Raw genomic sequence first — 18,474 nt, forward strand, 5'->3', positions numbered from 1 at the left:
CGCATGCCTTTAATCCCAGCAGAGACAGGCGGATCTCTGAGTTCGAGGCCAGCCTGGTCTACAAAGTGAGTTCCAGGACAGCCAGGGCTATACAGAGAAACCCTGTCTTGAAAAAAACAAAACAAACAAACAAAAAAGAAACCCTGTCTCAAACAAGAACAAGAACAAGTTCTTTTGTGTGAGTGTTGTGCCTGCATGTGTGTATCTGTGCCTTGTGCCCACAGATGTCAGGAGAAGGTGTTGGCTCCCCTGTAGCTGGGATTACAGTGGTTGTTGACTTTCACTTAGGTGCTGGGAGCTAAATCCAGGGCCTCTGGAAGAACAGCCAGTACTTTTAACTGCTGAGCCATCTCTCCGTTTTGACTACTGTTTTGAGACAGAATTTTGTCTGATAGCTCTGCCTGGCCTGGAACTTGCTATGTAGCCCAGGCTGGTCTTGAGTTTGTAGCAATTTTGATTGCTGCATGAGTCACCTTGCTTGACCACCACCATGAGACTACCAGTACTATACTGTTTCTTCTTCTTTGTTTTTTTTTTTTTTTTTTTTAAGATTTATTTATTTTATGTATGTGAGTACACGGTAGCTGTCTTCAGACACACCAGAAGATGGTGTCAGATCCCATTACAGATGGTTGTGAGCCACCATGTGGTTGCTGAGAATTGAACTCAGGACCTCTGGAAGAGCAGTCAGTGCTCTTACCCGCTGAGCCATCTCTCCAGCCCTGTTTTGGTTTTCTTTTCTTTCTTTTCTTTCTTTTTTTCTTTTTTTCTTTTTTGGTTTTTCGAGACAGGGTTTCTCTGTGTAGCCCTGGCTGTCCTGGAACTCACTCTATAGACCAGGCTGGCCTGTGCCTCCCAAGTGCTGGGATTGAAGGTGTGAGCCACCCCCGCCCGGCACAAGAAAAGTTTTTTCATTGATTGAAATGTTTGTTTCTTACGTTTTGTTCTAGTAATCTGCTGTATGTCATGGGCTGATTTTTGTTGCTGCTGTTTTTAAGGCAGGGTCTCATGATATAGCCCTGATTGGCCTAGAACTCACTCTGTAGACCAGGCTGGCCTTGAGTTCACAGAGATCATCAGCCTGCCTCTCCCTTCTGAGAGCTGGGGTTACAGGTATGCGCCATGCCAAGGGTTGATTCCTAGATTTTGAACTTGTATTCCTGGGAGAAATTCCAACTAGTCATGGATTTAATCTCTTTAATATGCTGCTGGGTTTGTTTCTTAGTATTTTGCTGAAAATTTTTGCATATATACTCTCTTCCCTGTCTCTCCTTCCTTCCTCTGCGCGCACGCATGTGTGTGTGTGTGTGTGTGTGTTGAGGAGAGGGATAGCATATGCTAATGAGCCCAGCTTTGGTTCTCATACCTTCTTCCTCCTCTCCTTCTTCCTCCTCCTCTTCCTCTTCATCCTCCTCTTCCTCCGGAAGGGTCTCGTGTATCCCAGGCCATGGTATATATAGCTGAGATGACCTTAAGCACCGGATCCCAGACTGGACATGATGGCACACACACAGGAAGCAGAGGCAGATCTCTGTGAGTTTGAGGTCAGCCTGCTCTACATAGTGAGTTCTAGGACAGCCAGAACTGCAGAGTGAGACCCTGTGTCAAAACAAAGAAACAAGCACCATCCAAAACAAAGAAACAAGCACCATCCAAAACTCATGATCCTCCTGCTTCCAACTCCTGAGGATTGTTTGTGCCCCATGCCCATTCTATACAGTGCTGTGATGTCATTCTGCCAACAGATATACATTCCCAGCCGTCTCACTGAGTGACAGAAACATCGTTCTGGTTTCTCCCATTTCTTTTTTTTCTTTTTAAGATTTATTTATTTATTATATGTAAGTACACTGTAGCTGTCTTCAGACACTCCAGAAGAGGGCGCCAGATCTCGTTACGGATGGTTGTGAGCCACCATGTGCTTGCTGGGATTTGAACTCTGGACCTTCGGAAGAGCAGTCGGGTGCTCTTACCCACTGAGCCATCTCACCAGCCCTCTCCCATTTCTTTATCTGTGATTTCCTCTACCCCTTCAAGGACTTCAGAAGTAGCTGATTTCAAGTTTTTGTTTGGAAACCCAAAGTCCCCGTCCTGTGCTTCCTTGGGTACTTTATTTTATGTAAATAGAGTATTTTACTGTTTCTCTATATGTTTCACATATTTTCACTGAAACCAGGTCACTTTATTTTTTTTTCCTTTTTTTCCCCAAAGATTTATTTATTTATTATTATATGTAAGTACACTGTAGCTGTCTTCAGACACTCCAGAAGAGGGAGTCAGATCTCGTTAAGGATGGTTGTGAGCCACCATGTGGTTGCTGGGATCTGAACTCCAGACCTTTGGAAGAGCAGCTGGGTGCTCTTACTACCCACTGAACCATCTCACCTGCCCACCAGGTCACTTTATTATGTAGATGGAAAGAGAAGAAGGTTCCCAGGGCAAGGTGGCCCAAGGAAAAGAGGAGACAGGAGAGGAAAAGTCACGAGAGACATTCTCTAGACCTTTGCAGAGTCTGTGTGCTAGAATCCCTACATCTATAGAGTTTATTAACAACTCTAGCTTAGCCTCGCTCTCTGCCTCTGCTAACACTGAAGACTGGGATGCCAGTCTATGGCCTCCTCCAGCAGCAGCTGGGTGTGCCCCATGTAGTACACACTCAAGTGCAGGTGCCCCATGTAGTAAGCACTCAGGTGCAGGGGGAGGAGGGCATTTCAAGGATGTATTTTCCAGGAGCTGGAGAGATGGCTCAGCAATTAAGAGCCCTGGCTGTTCTTCCAGAGTTCCCAGGTTTGATTCTCAGCACCTACATGGTGACTAACAATTGTCTATTACTCCAATTCCAGGGCCTCCACCTTTCCTTCTGGCCATGGACACTGCACACACATGATGCACAGACATACATGCAGACCCTTATACACATAAAACAAAAATACAAAGGTTGAAAAGGAGCGTATGTTCCAAGCTTCTTGCTCCTCATCTTTTCTTCCCCTGTTGTTGGTGGTGGTGGGGTTTTTGTTTTGTTTTGGTTTGACTTGGGTTTTGTTGTTGTGCTGTTTTGGTTTAGTTTAGTTGTGTCTGTGTGTGCGTGTGTGAGCATGTTTGAGAATTATTTGTCTCAGCTATGATCTTTTCCCCCAAGTAACAATGGCTTCTTTTCTTAGCTTACAATGTTTTCTAGGAACACCACATGGCTAGCTGTTCTCCTTCTCTGGAAGGACTTTGAGTCAGGTGAGACTAAGGCAGTCGCCACGTAAAGTGACCCCAGTGTGTAACCTTCCCCTGACAAGTGGAGGCGGGAGGATTAGGGGTTTCAGGTCATTTTCAGCTACATAGTGAGTTAAAGGCAGGCTTAGACTACATGATGTCCTGTCTCAACAGGACAAACCATAACGATGCACTCTGGAGCCAGAGGCAGGCAGATCTCTGTGAGTTAGAGACCAGCCTAGTCTACAGAGGGAGTCCCAAGCCAGCCAGAGCTACACAGTGTGACACTATCTCAAAAAGCAATCGAACCAACAGGACTGTGAGATGGCTCAGTGGGTAAAGGCGCACTGCTAAGATGTGACTAGAAGCAGATCCCAGTGACCCTTACAGAGGATAGGGGTCAACTTGTGACTCACATGCATGCCCAACTGGAGATGCTCACAAACTAAATAATGGTAGGGAGGGAGGACTAGGAAGATGACTCAGCAGTTCCGAGCAAGCAGTGCTGTTGGAGAAGAACCAAATTCAGTTCCCAGCACCCGCACTGGGTGGCTAACAGCTGCCTGTAACTCCCTGTAACTCCCTCTCCAGGGGGACTGGATAACCTTGTGCTCTGTAGGCACCAGCACTCATTTATATATATATATATATATATATATATATATATATATATATATATATATATATATATATATATACACACACACACATACACATAATTAGATAAACAAATTAATAAAACAAAAAGTCAAAAAAAAGTAAAGAATAAAGTGGCAGCATATGGGGGGGCAGTGGGGGGGCAGTGGGGGGGAGCAACTGTAGACTTCCAGCGCTCTGCCCTGCTGTGTTTGTCCTCAGACTTTGCTGTGTTCTCTTGGCAGAGCTTGGAAAAGCCAGGCTGTAGATGGTTCGCACTCAGACCATCAGCTCTGATCCGAGCACTAAACATAGACAAGAGGAGGGACGCTGAAGTCGGGCATCCAGCTCGGCCCTGAGTTAGAATGGGTTTTGAGCCACTGTATGGGTGCTGGGAACCAAATCCAAGCCCTTTGCAAGAGCAGCAACTGCTCTTAACCATTGAACCATCTCTCTAGCCATCACCACCCCTCCCTCTGAGACCAGGGTCTGACTCTGTAGCCTCAGCTGGCCTGGAACCGCAGGTGAATACAAGCTGTCATGTGAGCCCTTGGAACCGAAACTAGGTCCTCTACAAGAACAACAGTTCCTCTTCTGTTGGAGCCATCTTTTCAGACCTTTTTTTTTTTAAGATTTATTTATTTTATGTATATTAGTACACTGTAGTTGTGAGCCTTCATGCGATTGTTTGGGAATTGAATTTAGGACCTCTGCTCACTCTGGTTAACCCCACTTACTTCCGTTGGCCCCGCTCACTCAGTCCCAAAGATTTATTTATTATTATAAATAAGTACGCCGGGCGTGGTGGCGCACGCCTTTAATCCCAGCACTCGGGAGGCAGAGGCAGGCGGATTTCTGAGTTCGAGGCCAGCCTGGTCTACAGAGTGAGTTCCAGGACAGCCAGGGCTACACAGAGAAACCCTGTCTCGAAAAACCAAAAAATAAATAAATAAATAAATAAATAAATAAGTACAAGCCAGGTGTGGTGGCGCATGCCTTTAATCCCAGCACTCGGGAGGCAGAGGCAGGCGGATTTCTGAGTTCGCGGCCAGCCTGGTCTACAAAGTGAGTTCCAGGACAGCTAGGGCTATACAGAGAAACCCTGTTTCAAAATAAATAAATAAATAAATAAATAAATAAATAAATAAATAAATACACTGTAGCTGTCTTCAGATGCACCAGAAGAGGGCATCAGATCTTATTACGGGTGGTTGTGAGTCACCATGTGGTTGCTGGGATTTGAACTCAGGACTTTCAGAAGAGCAGTCAGTGCTTTTACCTGCTCAGCCTTCTTGCCAACCCTTGGACCTATTATTTTTAATTGTAATAAATTATACATAAGAAGTTATTATTGCAACATTTTTTAATTATTTTTAATTATGTATATGTGCGTGTCTCTGTGTGGGGGTTTTTGTGAAGGGACCACAGAGGGCAAAGGTGTCAGATCCCTATATACTGAAGTTACAGGCGGCTGTGAGGTGCCTGATATGGATGGGTGGGTGCTGGGAATCAAACCCCAGTCCTTGGGAAGAGCAGCGCATGCACTTAACCACTGGGCCACATCTCTCTGGCCACTCAACCACTGGGCCACATCTCTCCGGCCACTCAACCACTGGGCCACATCTCTCTGGCCACTCAACCACTGGGCCACATCTCTCCGGCCACTCAACCACTGGGCCACATCTCTCTGGCCACTCACTTAACCACTGGGCCACATCTCTCCGGCCACGCACATCCAACAACCCCCCCCCCCTTTTTTTTTGAGACTGGATCTTGCTATGAGGCTTAGGCTTTGCACTGGACTCGAGCAGCCTTCCTGCCTCAACCTCCAGAATACTGAGCCTAAGGGCACAAAACAACTTACCCAGTGTGATTTCGCCATTTTAAGTATATCATTCAGCAGTATTAAGGATACTCACTTGCTAGTGATTACAGTTATTTCCCCCACCCATGTCCAAGATGCTTCGCTGAGCAAAACTAAAATTTCTGTCTTTTTCTTTGTTTTGAGACAAGGTTTTGGCATGTTGCCTGACCTGGCCCGGATCTTGCTATGTAGACCAGCCCGGCCTCAAATCACAGAAATTCACCTGCCTCTGCCTCTGTCCAGCAAGCATACAAATTTGAATCCGTTAAATAATAATGTGCAATCACCTGCCCTCTCCAGGCCTTTAGCAGCCATCACTTTCTGACTCTGAGTTGATAGTCACCTTGCAACAGTGAAGTAATAAGCTATTGTGCTGTGCAAGTCACGTGGGCGGGATTATGTGCTAGTGTCTAGTGCCTCTCGGATAGGGGCACTCACTTTCTTATTATCTGAGATAGTAGGAATCACTCACTATTGTCTTGTGCATCTCATGTCGCTGAAATCACACACTATTTCTTTTCCACTGCTTGGAGACAAATAATGAATGAATTTCCCACTGTCTTTATATCTCACAGAGATGGGGTCGTCTGCTATCTTCTTGTGCATTTCCTTTTATTGCAGTCACACACTGTTGCCTTATGCAGTTCATGTCCATAGAATCATAGGCCATTGTATTGTGAATTTCACATAGATGGAATCATTAAATATTGTGTTTTGTATTTTGTATAGGTGGAATTACTCCACTTTCTTTCTTTTTTCTTTTGTTTTTTTTTGTCCGAGACAGGGTTTCTCTGTATAGTCCTGGCTGTCCTGGAACTCACTCTGTAGACCAGGCTGGCCTCAAACTCAGAAATCCGCCTGCCTCTGCCTCCCAAGTGCTGGGATTAAAGGCGTGCGCCACCACACCTGGCCAGTCTTATGCATCCCATATAGGCGGACTCATGTCTACTGTCATAGGTGGAATCATATGTCTTGTGCATATATATGTGACATTCATTTATTGTCTTGTGCATCTCAGGTTGATGAAATCACAAGCAGTTACTCTTTATCTCCCACAATGGTGGGGAAATATGCTGTTATCTTGTTGAGCTTTTTTTTTTTTTTTTGGTTTTTTCGAGACAGGGTTTCTCCGTGTAGCCCTGGCTGTCCTGGCACTCACTTTGTAGATCAGGCTGGCCTCGAACTCAGAAATCCGCCTGCCTCTGCCTCCTAAGTGCTGGGATCAAAGGCGTGCGCCACCACGCCCGGCTTGTTGAGCTTTTATAAGTGGATCATGCAGAATGGACTTGTGCATCACATGTAAGTGTGATCATGCACTAGTGCCTCATGTACCTGATATAGAAGGGACTCTTTGCTCTTGTCTTCTGCACTTCATTCGGGGGAACCACGTGCTACCGTCTTGTTCATTTCATAACAATGGAGTCTTGCAATAGCAAGATTGTCTTGTGCATATCATGTTGGTGGATATTGCCTCATGCACTTCAAAGAGGTGGGGTAATTAACCACTCTCATATGTATCATACATATTTTGGATCACTTGCTCCTGTGTTGTGCATCTTGTACCCTGGGAACCATATGCTGCTGTCCTGTGCATCTCATGTGTGTCAAATCATATGATCCCGTTTTGTTCATCTCCTGAATCCTTCCTAGCAGTTGTTTGGTTTGTTTGTTTGTTTGTTTGTTTGTTTGGGTTTTTTTGTTTGTTTGTTTGGTTAGTTTTCCGAGACAGGGTTTCTCTGTGTAGCCCTGGCTGTCCTGCAACTCACTCTGTAGACCAGGCTGGCCTGGAACTCAGAAATCCGCCTGCCTCTGCCTCCCGAGTGCTGGGATTAAAGGTGTATGCCACCACCGCCTGGCCCTAGCAGTTTTTTGCAAGACATGTCTATAGAATCAAATTCTACTGTTTCATTTATCTCGCAAAGTGACACAGAGGTAGCATCAGACACGATTATCTCGTGGTCTAATGTAGGGGATGTCATTCATTATTGCCCTGTGCATCTCATATAGGTGGAATGATTTTCTACTTAGTCTTCCTTTTCTCATATATGCGTATCATGCACTATAGCCTTTTGCAACACATCAATGAAATCATACACTTCTGTTTTGTGTAGGTCAAATAATTTGAATCATTGGCTACAGTCTTGTAAATCTCACATAGTTGAAATAAGTTGCTATTGTCTTTTCGCTCTTCCCCACCCACCTCCCCAAGACAGGTTTTCTCTATGTAGTCCAGACTATCCTGGAACTCACTCTGTAGTTGCCTCAAACTCAGAGGTCTGCCTGCCTCTGCCTCTCCAGTGCTGAGATTAGAGGCATGCATTATCCACCACCAGGATTGGCTTTGAGGTCATGTACAGATGGCATCTTATGCTCTTGTCTTGGTATCAGTTGCTATCTTGTGCAGCTCAAAAAGTAGAATCCTTCACTATAGGGCTAGTCATCTCACGTAGGTGGAGCCATACATTATTATCTTGTGCATCTCCCGTCAGAGAAATCATACACTATTTTCTTGTGCATCTCGTAGAGTGGAATTGTTAATGCCTTAAACATCTCTTATACATGCTGTCCTCTTGTGTATCTCATACAGAATGAATCATTTCTTACCGTCTTGAGCATCTCATGTTGGTAGAAGCCTATGCTCTCCCTTTTCTCCATCTCATGGTGGGAGGCAATCATCTTGGGCTCTTCATGTAGTCAGAATCATTCCCTATTCCCCTGTGCACATCATCTAGTGGAACCCTGTTATTGCCTTGTGCATCCTGTATAGATGGAACCACTCACTTATTAGCCTGTGCTTCTCATAGAGGTGAAATCGTCTGCTCTGCTTCTGTTCATCTCACAGAGGGGACCCATAAGCTAACGTTTTGTGTATCACATGTCTACGGGACCATTCACTGCTGTCTTGCGCACCTCGTATGAGTGATGTCATTTACGTTTATCTTTTGCATCACACATATACTGATGGGATAATCTGTTATTATTCTTGCTTATCTCGTACATGTGCATTCATATGCATTGTCTCATGCATCTCATGCGACATGCATGTCACAGGCCTCTCAGTGGAGTCATGTACAGTTGTCTTATACATCCCACAAAGCTGGGAGCATATGCTATTGTTTTATGTATATTATATATGTGGAGTCATTTGCTTACTCTCTTGTGCATCTCAGGTTGGTGTAATCATAAGCAATTATCCTTCACATCACAAATTAGAGGAATCGTATGCTATCATCTTGTCTAGCTTATATAGGTGAAATCCTTCACTATTGTGTTATTTATCATGTACAGGTGGAATCACATGCAATTTATGGTGAATATTATGATGATGGACTTACATGCCATTGTCTTGAGGCTCTCATGGACGTGGGATCATCTTGTATAGATATTTGCTATTGTCTTGAGGGTCTCACGTAAGTGGAATCCCATGCCATTGTTTTCTGCACCTCACATTGTTGGTGTCACACACTTGGGTGCTGTGCATTTCCTGTAGTTGGAATCATTCATTACTGTCTTACATATCTCACGGAGTTAGAGTAATTCCCTTGTTTACTTTCTGCATCTCATACAGGAGAGTCATTTGCTATTGTCCTGTACATATCATGTTACTGGATCATATGCTGTTACCTTGTGCATCTCAGATGCCTGGAATCACACACTATTATCTTGTTTGTTTCATATACTTGGAATCATTTGCTGCTGTCTCTTGGTGACTGATACATTTTACATTTCACTCAGCATAAAATGCCCCAACATGTAGCAAAAGATGGTGGCCCCTAAATTCCTTGTCCTGCTGCCTCTACTTCATGGATGCTAGAGACACGGACATGCGACATCGTACATGGCTTCCCTTCCTCTTCAGAGTTGAGTAATATTCCCTCATATGTTGAGTGACTCACATTTGGATTAGCCATTCTTCCGTTCTAGGAAAGTTTCACTTCTGGCTCTTGTGAATAATCTTCCTAGGAATATGGGCGTCTTAGTCAGGGTTTCTATTCCTGCACAAACATCATGACCAAGAAGCAAGTTGGGGAGGAAAGGGTTTATTCAGCTTACACTTCCACATTGCTGTTCATCACCAAAGGAAGTCAGGACTGGAACTCAAGCAGGTCAGGAAGCAGGAGCTGATGCAGAGGCCATGGAGGGATGTCCTTTACTGGCTTGCTTCCCCTGGCTTGCTCAGCCTGCTTTCTTATAGAATTCAAGACTACCAGCCCAGGGATGGCATCCTTGATCAAGGGGCCTTTCCCCCTTGATCACTAATTGAGAAAATGCCTTACAGCTGGATCTCATGGAGACACTTCCCCAACTGAAGCTCCTTTCTCTGTGATAACTCCAGTCTGTGTCAAGTTGACACACAAAACCAGCCAGTACAATGGGTATACAAAGTCTCACAGAGACATTGTTTCAAATTTGGGCAGCAATTTTATATTCAGAAGTAGAATTATAACCACAGGGCAATACTGTTTGTATTGATTTTCCTTCTTAGGGAAGTCAAATTCTTCCCCGTAGCGCTTGACCAATTTACGCTCCTGCCAAGAGTGCTCAGCTGAAGTTCCAATTTGTCCACTATTTACCAACACTTGCTAGTTTCTCATCTCTTGTTGGTAGCTACACTAACGGATATGAATGATACCTCATTTTGCTTTTTTTTTTTTTTTGCTTTATTTACATCTTTTGAGAACTGTTATGAACTAAAAGCGGAAGTATAAATGTTCTTCTTTAGAGAACCATGTTCCACACCTTTAATCCCAGCACACAGGAGGCAGAGGCTGGTGGATCTCTGTGTTCAAAGACACTTTGGTCTACATAAGTGAGTTCCATGTCATCTGCACAGTGAGACCCTGCCCCTACCCTAAACCAAGACAAATGTTCTTCTGTAAAGGGGACAGTCTTATCCCCAGGACAACAGGGTTATTATGGCTTTTGCAGAATTAGATTTATTCATTTTGTTGTTGTTTGGTTTTGGAGGGATCCCAGGCTGGCTTCGAACTCCTGATGCTCAGGCCTCCACCTCCTAAGTGCTGGGGTTACAGGACTGCATCGACAGAATGAGGATGAGCCGGAGTTCCTGGCTCCGTGCCTTATGTTGTTTCAGGTAAGATGACATTCCCTCTAAAAGGCTAACAGAGTGAGAAGAGACGTTCCCCTTTGAACAGCCTTGCAACTCTAGGGTCCTGGGCACTTAGGGACCTCTTAAGAAAAGAGCCAAAGTACAAGGGCAAGGTGTGTAGACCTGAAGTATTTGAGAGGGCAGAGAAGAGCAAAACCTATACACTACACACAGAGGGGAAGAGTAAAGTCCCATCCATCCCAGAGGACCCCCAAGTCCTTCCCAAAAGCCTGGGGGGCTGTGCAAATGGCACAGGTGTGTGCCAAGCATCAGAAAAGTGACTTTGGTGAGGTTCCGACTCTCCTGCGCTCTCTCAGGAGGGAGACCCTGGGATGTCCAAAACGGCTAGCACGGCCTCCCTTGCCTGTTGCTAGTTTTATCACCTACTCCCGAGTTACTCCCTCCACTTGGCTCATTGGGTGACTTTTCTTTTGGTTTGGCTGGAACTAGGCCAGGGAGTAGCCAGCAACCTTCCCAACCGTGGTCACTGCGCATGCGCGTCTGGACGGACTGGGGCGGGGCCGGAGCGTGCACGCGCAAGCAAGGCCCCGCCTCTCCGCCGCGCCACCCATGACGTCACGGGGCGCCGGCCTCTCCTGGGCTGCAAGCGGTGAGAGCTAGTGGCGAACGGATCTGATGCTGCTTGATCGGGAAGGGATGCGGGTGTTGAGATCCTTCTGGAGGGGCTTTGGGGAGGACGGGAGGTCCAGATGCACCAGCCGCTACTGCCCCTCAGGCTCTGCCCTCCCTCCTCCTCCCCTCCCCCTTGCAGAAATGCCGGGACGTGGAGCCACGCAGGAACCGAGCATATGTGACACCTGTGTCTCCCAGTGGCTTCCACACTTACCCACGCTGTCCCCCCCACCACACCTTATACTGATCTCCTGCCTTCCAGATGTTTATATTCATCAGTCTATCGCTTCTTGCCTGGAATAGGGTACTCGGAAATTGGAGACGGATTTTAGATCGTAGCCCTACCACTTCTGAGTCCCCGAGCTTCAGTATTCTACTGGCTTCTGGTCTTAAGGATCAGTATGACACCAATAAAAAGAAAGGAGGTGGACGTCAGTTGAATTCCTGCATGGCCAAGTACCGAGCAAACAGCTGCCCAATCGAATCCTCATTACTTGGTGCTCTTAGAAGTCCCTTTCAGGACATCCTAACCTCACAGACAACCAACTGGCTTGGTTGCATGTGTGAGCGCCGTCCATTCCTACCTGGCTAGTTAGCTTAACTCCAAACTGGAAACTCTGAACCCAGACACTTCCGGTCTGGATTGTGACTTGGCTGCCAAAGCCTCACCCCAGATCAACTGCTTCCTCTTTCTCCAGCTGAGAATTCGTTTCACATCTCTTTTGCTAGTACAGAATGCTCTTCCCTGCTTCTCCTTTGGATATTTCAGAAACGAAAGAAAGCTATTTTTTAAGTGCTGTAAGGAGGTGAACTTTTGGAGTACAGAATCTTGGATTTTGGTCCTGGCTCTGTCACTTTCTGCGTGGCCTTGAGCAAATTCATTGTCTTCTAGCCTTAGGTTATCTTTGTATAACATGGGTGAGAGCCTTCTGACCAGCAGGCTCTCGTCTAGTTCTCCCTTACTGTCCTCCAGCAGGCACCCCACGGAGGCCCAGACCCCTCTGCTCCCCATGGGCAGCTGCCAGGCAGGGCACAACTTGCATCTCTGTCTGGCTCATCACCCACCTTTGGTCTGTGCCACTTTGATCCTGCTGCTCCTTGGCCTTTCTGGCCTGGGCCTTGGTGGCTTCCTCCTCACCCACACAACTGGCCTCCGTAGCCCTGACATTCCCCAGGTAAGTACCCGGGGTGCTCACCCTTGTGGTATATACCCGCCCCTGCTGCTCTTCTCACCTCTCTGTCACTCTCCTTTTTGCACGCAGGATTGGGTTTCCTTCTTGAGATCTTTTGGCCAGCTAAGTCTGTGCCCCATGAATGAGACAGTCACAGGGACGTGGCGAGGGCCTCACGTCGTCGGCTTACTGACCACTTTGAACTTCGGAGATGATCCAGACAGAAACAAAACCCAAACATTCCAAGCCAAGATCCATGGTAGTCAGATAGGATTGACAGGTGAGACCTGGGGAAAATGGCGGTCCAATGTCAGGACATTTAGGGTTGGGCTTGACTTCTGACTTCACCAGACTGGTAACTTGGACACATCCGTAAACCTTAGTGACTTTTGCTATGACACAGGTTAGATAGGATGAGATACTTACAGTGAATGCTGTCCACAGTATAGGTTCTGTGTTTTGACTTTGCTGTTCTGGTTCCAAGTTTCTTCAACTCTGCCCTAAAATATACCAAGAGGCCTCAGGTTTAAAAGCAAGTGCCCTGCCCCATTATGCATAGAAAATTAGACAGATACGAAGAGAGAGTGCAAGCATGCCAGCCTTCCTGGGATATAGAGTGAGTTCCAGGACATCCCAGACTACAAGGCAAGATCTGAAACCACCTCCAAAATGTATATCACTCATTTAAAGTATACAACTAAGTTACTTTTGGTCTATTTTTTTTAGATTTATTTATTATTATATGTAAGTACACTGTAGCTATCTTCAGACACCCCAGAAGAAGGCATCCAATCTCATTACAGATGGTTGTGAGCCACCATGTGGTTGCTGGGATTTGAACCTTTGGAAGAGCAGTCAGTGCTCTTAGCCGCTGACCCATCTCTCCAGCCCACTTTTAGTCTGTTTACCCAACTGTGGAACCACCCTGAAATCCATAGATATTCTATCTATCTATCTATCTATCTATCTATCTATCTAAGTGGAGCTAAACCATAGCTTTTCTGCACTTCTTCTCTCCAGGTTCTCAGGCCTCACAAATCTGCTTTCTGTCTCTGTTAATTTGCCTATTCTGGACATTGCTGCCATATGCATTCCTTTGTGACAGGCTTCTTTGACTTGAGATAAGATTTTTATGGTTCATGATGTAGTAGCATTATTTCATTTCTTTTTATTGTTGAATAATATTCTTGGGTGAGTATTCTACATTTTTTTTTAAAGATTTATTTATTTATTATATGTAAGTACACTGTAGCTGTCTTCAGACACTCCAGAAGAGGGCGCCAGATCTCGTTACGGATGGTTGTGAGCCACCATGTGGTTGCTGGGATTTGAACTCTGGACCTTCGGAAGAGCAGTCGGGTGCTCTTACCCACTGAGCCATCTCACCAGCCCTACATTTTTTTTTTAAAGATTTATTTATTATATGTAAGTACACTGTAGCTGTCTTCAGACACTCCAGAAGAGGGCGCCAGATCTCGTTGCGGATGGTTGTGAGCCACCATGTGGTTGCTGGGATTTGAACTCTGGACCTTCGGAAGAGCAGTCGGGTGCTCTTACCCACTGAGCCATCTCACCAGCCCTCTACATTTTTATGTATCTGTTTATCATTTGATTGACATTTAGTTTGTTTCCATTTTGGATCATTAGAAATTACGCTGTTTCAGCCTGGTCTGGTGCTCATACCTTTAATCCCAGCACTAGGGAGGCAAAGGTGGGTAGATCGCTACAGGTCAGCCTAATCTACATATCGAGCTTCAGGCCAGCCAAGTCTACATAGTAAGACCCTGTCTCCCCCAAAAGGAAAAGAAACCCAAAAAGAAATTATGTTGTTCTTAACACTAGTTTTTGTGTGAACATATATTTTAGTACTATTGAGAATATAGTCACGCATGGAATATAGGATAGCTCTCTGGTAAATCTCTTGGCGAACTTCCAAGCTGATATGCCATTTTATATTCTCATAAGACTTATATTATCTTCTATTCTCACTAGCACTTTATTTTGTTTGTTTGTTTTTGCTTTTTTGAGACAGGGTCTTTCTACGTAATTCTGATTATTCTAGAACTCGCTCTGTAGACCAGGCTGGTCTCGAACTTACGGAGATCCTCTTGCCTCTGCCCCCTGAGTGTGCGCCACCACTTTCCCCTCATCAGCACTCTTCTCTCTCATTTTCGTTCTACCCACCCTCATCACAGAGAAGCCCTATTTATTTCACTAGTGATTTTTCCAGTCTCTTGGCCTTCCCCTTAAGTTGCTAACAGTCTGTCTAACAAGAGTCAGTCAGGGCCGGGCGTGGTGGCGCACGCCTTTAATCCCAGCACTTGGGAGGCAGAGGCAGGCAGATTTCTGAGTTCGAGGCCAGCCTGGTCTACAAAGTGAGTTCCAGGACAAGCCAGGGCTACACAGAGAAACCCTGTCTCAAAAAACCAAAAAAAAAAAAAAAAAAAAAAGAGTCAGTCAGTGTGAGAAGTAGAACAGAAGGTACAGTAAGTTGGTAAAGGATACAGCATCTAACCTTAAGGTTTTAGAATGCTTAGCCACTCCAGGTAACAGGAGTCACAGACACAAAGCATGCAGATGGGAAGGAGCTGTGATGTCATGTTTAGGAACTTCCCAGGCTCAGTTTGGATGGGGTAGGAAAGAAATGCTGAGTGGGGAAATAGGCCAAAGCAGGAAGTAGAAGCATGCACAGTGTTTTAATTAATTAATTAACTAGTTATGCAGTTAGATGTGTCTGTTCATGTGTGTGAGCATGTATATGACCTCCACAGCATACATGTGGAGGTCAGAGGACAACTTGCAGGCATTGGTTCACTCCTTTTAGGTTCGAGCTGCAATTGATGACGTCCAATAAAAGATTTTGTGTGAGCTGGGCAGTGGTAGCCCACACCTTTAATCCCAGCACTCAGGAAACAGAGGGAGGCTGATCTCCCATTTTGAAGCCAGCCTGATTTGCAGAGTGAGTTCCAGGACTGCCAGAACTATACAGAAATATTCTGTTTCAAAAGAACCAATTAAAAAAAGAAAGATTTTGTATACAACCCAAAATGGTTAGACTTTATCTAGTACATTGGGCAAACTCAGTCTAACCAAGAAAGGAGTAGGAGTGGTTTGTTGACAGGGACACTAGGAGTTAGTGACTTGCACAGAGAGTGAGAGTTAGCATCCAGCCTGTAGCCCAGCGTTGGAGAAGCTGAGGCAGAAGCACGGGCTTGCTGGCAGTCTGAACTTTAAGGAGAAGATACAGAGGTGGATGTAGTGAAGCATGCCTTTGATCCTGCTCTTAGGAGGGAGGGAGAAGCAGAGGCAGGTGGACTTCTCTTGAGTTTGATGCCAGCCTGGTCTACATAGTGAGTTACAGGACAGACAGAGCTACATAAGGAGACCCTACCTCCAAACAAAAAGAAAGAAAAAAGTAGAAAGGATGTGAAGAAAAAAAAAAGTAGGTAAAACTTTTGTGAACTAAGAGGTATTCACTGTCTGGGATTAACAATACAGCATCTGGCCCACAAGCCCGCTGGGCAGTAGAGTAGAGGGGAAGTTATCTATGGAGTTGTTCTTGTGGATTCTTCAGTTGTGATGATAATGTATATAAAATTGTATTTCTTTTTCACTTAGACACATATGGCTTTCTGTGTCTATTACGACTTGGCCTGTTATTTGAATGGCTGTAATTGACCCATTAAGTGGTTAGGCCATCATTTTTTAATGTTTTTTTTTTTAATGTAATTAACACTATCTTTTCCTAACTTTTTTTGTGTTTGATAAAATCAATACAAACATTTTTAAAGATTCATTTCCATATTTTATGAATATAAGTACTTTGTCTGCATGTACATCTGCACAGCAGAAGACATCATCAGACCGTTGTGAGCTGCTTTATGGGTGCTGGGAATTGAACTCAGGACCTTCAGAAGACCAGTGAATGCTCCTAACCACTGAGCCATCTCTCCAGCTCCCAAAGCAAACATCTTAGTCTATATTGTTTTGGTTTTTTTTCTTTTGCTGGTGCTTAAGAATGACCCCAAGGGAGCCAGGCGTGGTGATGCACGCCTTTAATCCCAGCATTTGGGAGGCAGAGGCAGGCGGATTTCTGAGTTCAAGGCCAGCCTGGTCTACAGAGTGAGTTCCAGGACAGCCAGGGCTACACAGAGAAACCCTGTCTCGAAAAACTAAAAGAAAAAAAATGACCCCAAGGCTTCCTATGCTGTTGGGTCGACACCCCTACCTGTTAACATACTTGCAGTTTTACGTTTGTTTTTGTTTTGTTTTGATTGGCATGGGGATGGGCAGTCAGAGAAAACCCTTGTGTCGATGGCTCTCTCCTTCCACCTTTCCCTGGCTTCTGGATACCAAGTGTTCCAGTGCTCACGCTTGTATAGCAAGGACTTTTCCTGGATGAGCCATCTTGCTTGTCTGTTTTTAATACTGTGCATTTGATTTTGATGTTTCTTAGTTTGTGGCAGGATCTCATTTAGCCACAATTTAAACTCATTTAAACTCACTGTATTGCTCAAAATCCCTGTGCTTGCTGTCTGTCTGCCTGCCTCCACCTCCCCAGTGTTGGGATTACAGGTGTGTGGTACCCTTCCCTCTTGATTTATGCTGGTCTGTGGTCCACACACATTCTATCAAATGAGCTGCATCCCAACCATGTAGAAATTCAGACTATATAGCAATGGACAAAGAAAAGGTAGGTTCACCAGCAGTTTGGTGAGCATCCTCTTTGCTCCTGTAAAATGAGGAGAGAAGTTAGACGCCGTGAGTCGTGCTGACAGTGGGAGGTAGAGACAGGAGGTCAGCCTTGGCTCCATAATGGTTTCTACACTACTCTGGGCTCCAAATAAACAAAAACCTTTTGGGTTTGTCTTTAATAGAAATGCCTTCAACACTTAAAATTGGAATATAACCTGTATTTTCTTTAATCTTTTCTGAAAGCTTTCCTTGGTTTGTATATTCTTTAGTACATCTATCTGGGCTACTGACAGTGAGATGGGTTACTGACAGTGAGATGGGTTACTGACAGTGAGATGGGTTACTGACAGTGAGATGGGTCACTGACAGACAGTGAGATGGGTCACTGACAGACAGTGAGATGGGTCACTGACAGACAGTGAGATGGGTCACTGACAGACAGTGAGATGGGTCACTGACAGACAGTGAGATGGGTCACTGACAGACAGTGAGATGGGTCACTGACAGACAGTGAGATGGGTCACTGACAGACAGTGAGATGGGTCACTGACAGACAGTGAGATGGGTCACTGACAGACAGTGAGATGGGTCACTGACAGACAGTGAGATGGGCTACTGACAGTGAGATGGGTCACTGACAGACAGTGAGATGGGTTACTGACAGACAGTGAGATGGGTTACTGGCAGTCTAACTTTGTGGTTTTTGTACTGAGAATTGCTCCAAAGGTACTTACCAAGAAAACTATCTGTTAATTTTTTAAAATTTATTTTTATATGTATTGGAATTATGACTGCATGTCTATGTGAGGTCATCAGATCTTGGAGTTACAAACAGTTGTTAGCTGCCATGTGGGTGCTGGGAATTGAACCTGGGTCCTCTGGAAGATCAGTCAGTGGTCTTAACCTACTGAGCCATCTCTCCAGCCCCTTGTCCAGCAATTTGAAACAGAGTGTGAACTTTTAATGGCTTTTGGTGCCATTAAAATAACTGATTTATTTGGATAAGTTAACTCTTTTCTTTTTTCTTTTCTTTTTTCTTTTCTTTTCTTTTCTTTTCTTTTTTCTTTTCTTTTCTTTTCTTTTCTTTTCTTTTCTTCTCTTCTTTTTTTCTTTCCTTTGAGACAAGATTTCTCTCTGTAGCCCAAACTGTCTTGGAACTC

At 45.0% G+C, this 18,474-nt stretch overlaps 1 protein-coding gene across 6 annotated transcripts in view; it reads left to right on the plus strand.

Annotated features, from left to right (window-relative positions):
* Tmem219 (transmembrane protein 219) overlaps window positions 1-18,474 on the plus strand; it is a 51,540-nt gene that overhangs the window by 27,065 nt on the left and 6,001 nt on the right. Inside the window, exons 3-5 of one of the 6 annotated variants that reach the window (XM_085841315.1) lie at window positions 10,673-10,799; window positions 11,751-12,622; window positions 12,710-12,899. In XM_085841315.1, the coding sequence (XP_085697441.1) occupies window positions 12,362-12,622; window positions 12,710-12,899 (451 nt within the window). In that variant the 5' untranslated portion in view covers window positions 10,673-10,799; window positions 11,751-12,361. Of the gene's footprint in view, window positions 1-10,672; window positions 10,800-11,343; window positions 11,425-11,750; window positions 12,623-12,709; window positions 12,900-18,474 lie in introns of those variants that run through there. The other 5 variants (XM_029480126.2, XM_029480128.2, XM_029480129.2 and 2 more) reach the window with 5 other exon arrangements.

The sequence above is a fragment of the Mus caroli genome, unplaced genomic scaffold (assembly GCF_978045245.1).
Source record: "Mus caroli unplaced genomic scaffold, Mus_caroli_1 scaffold_8, whole genome shotgun sequence".
Lineage (NCBI taxonomy): Eukaryota > Metazoa > Chordata > Mammalia > Rodentia > Muridae > Mus > Mus caroli.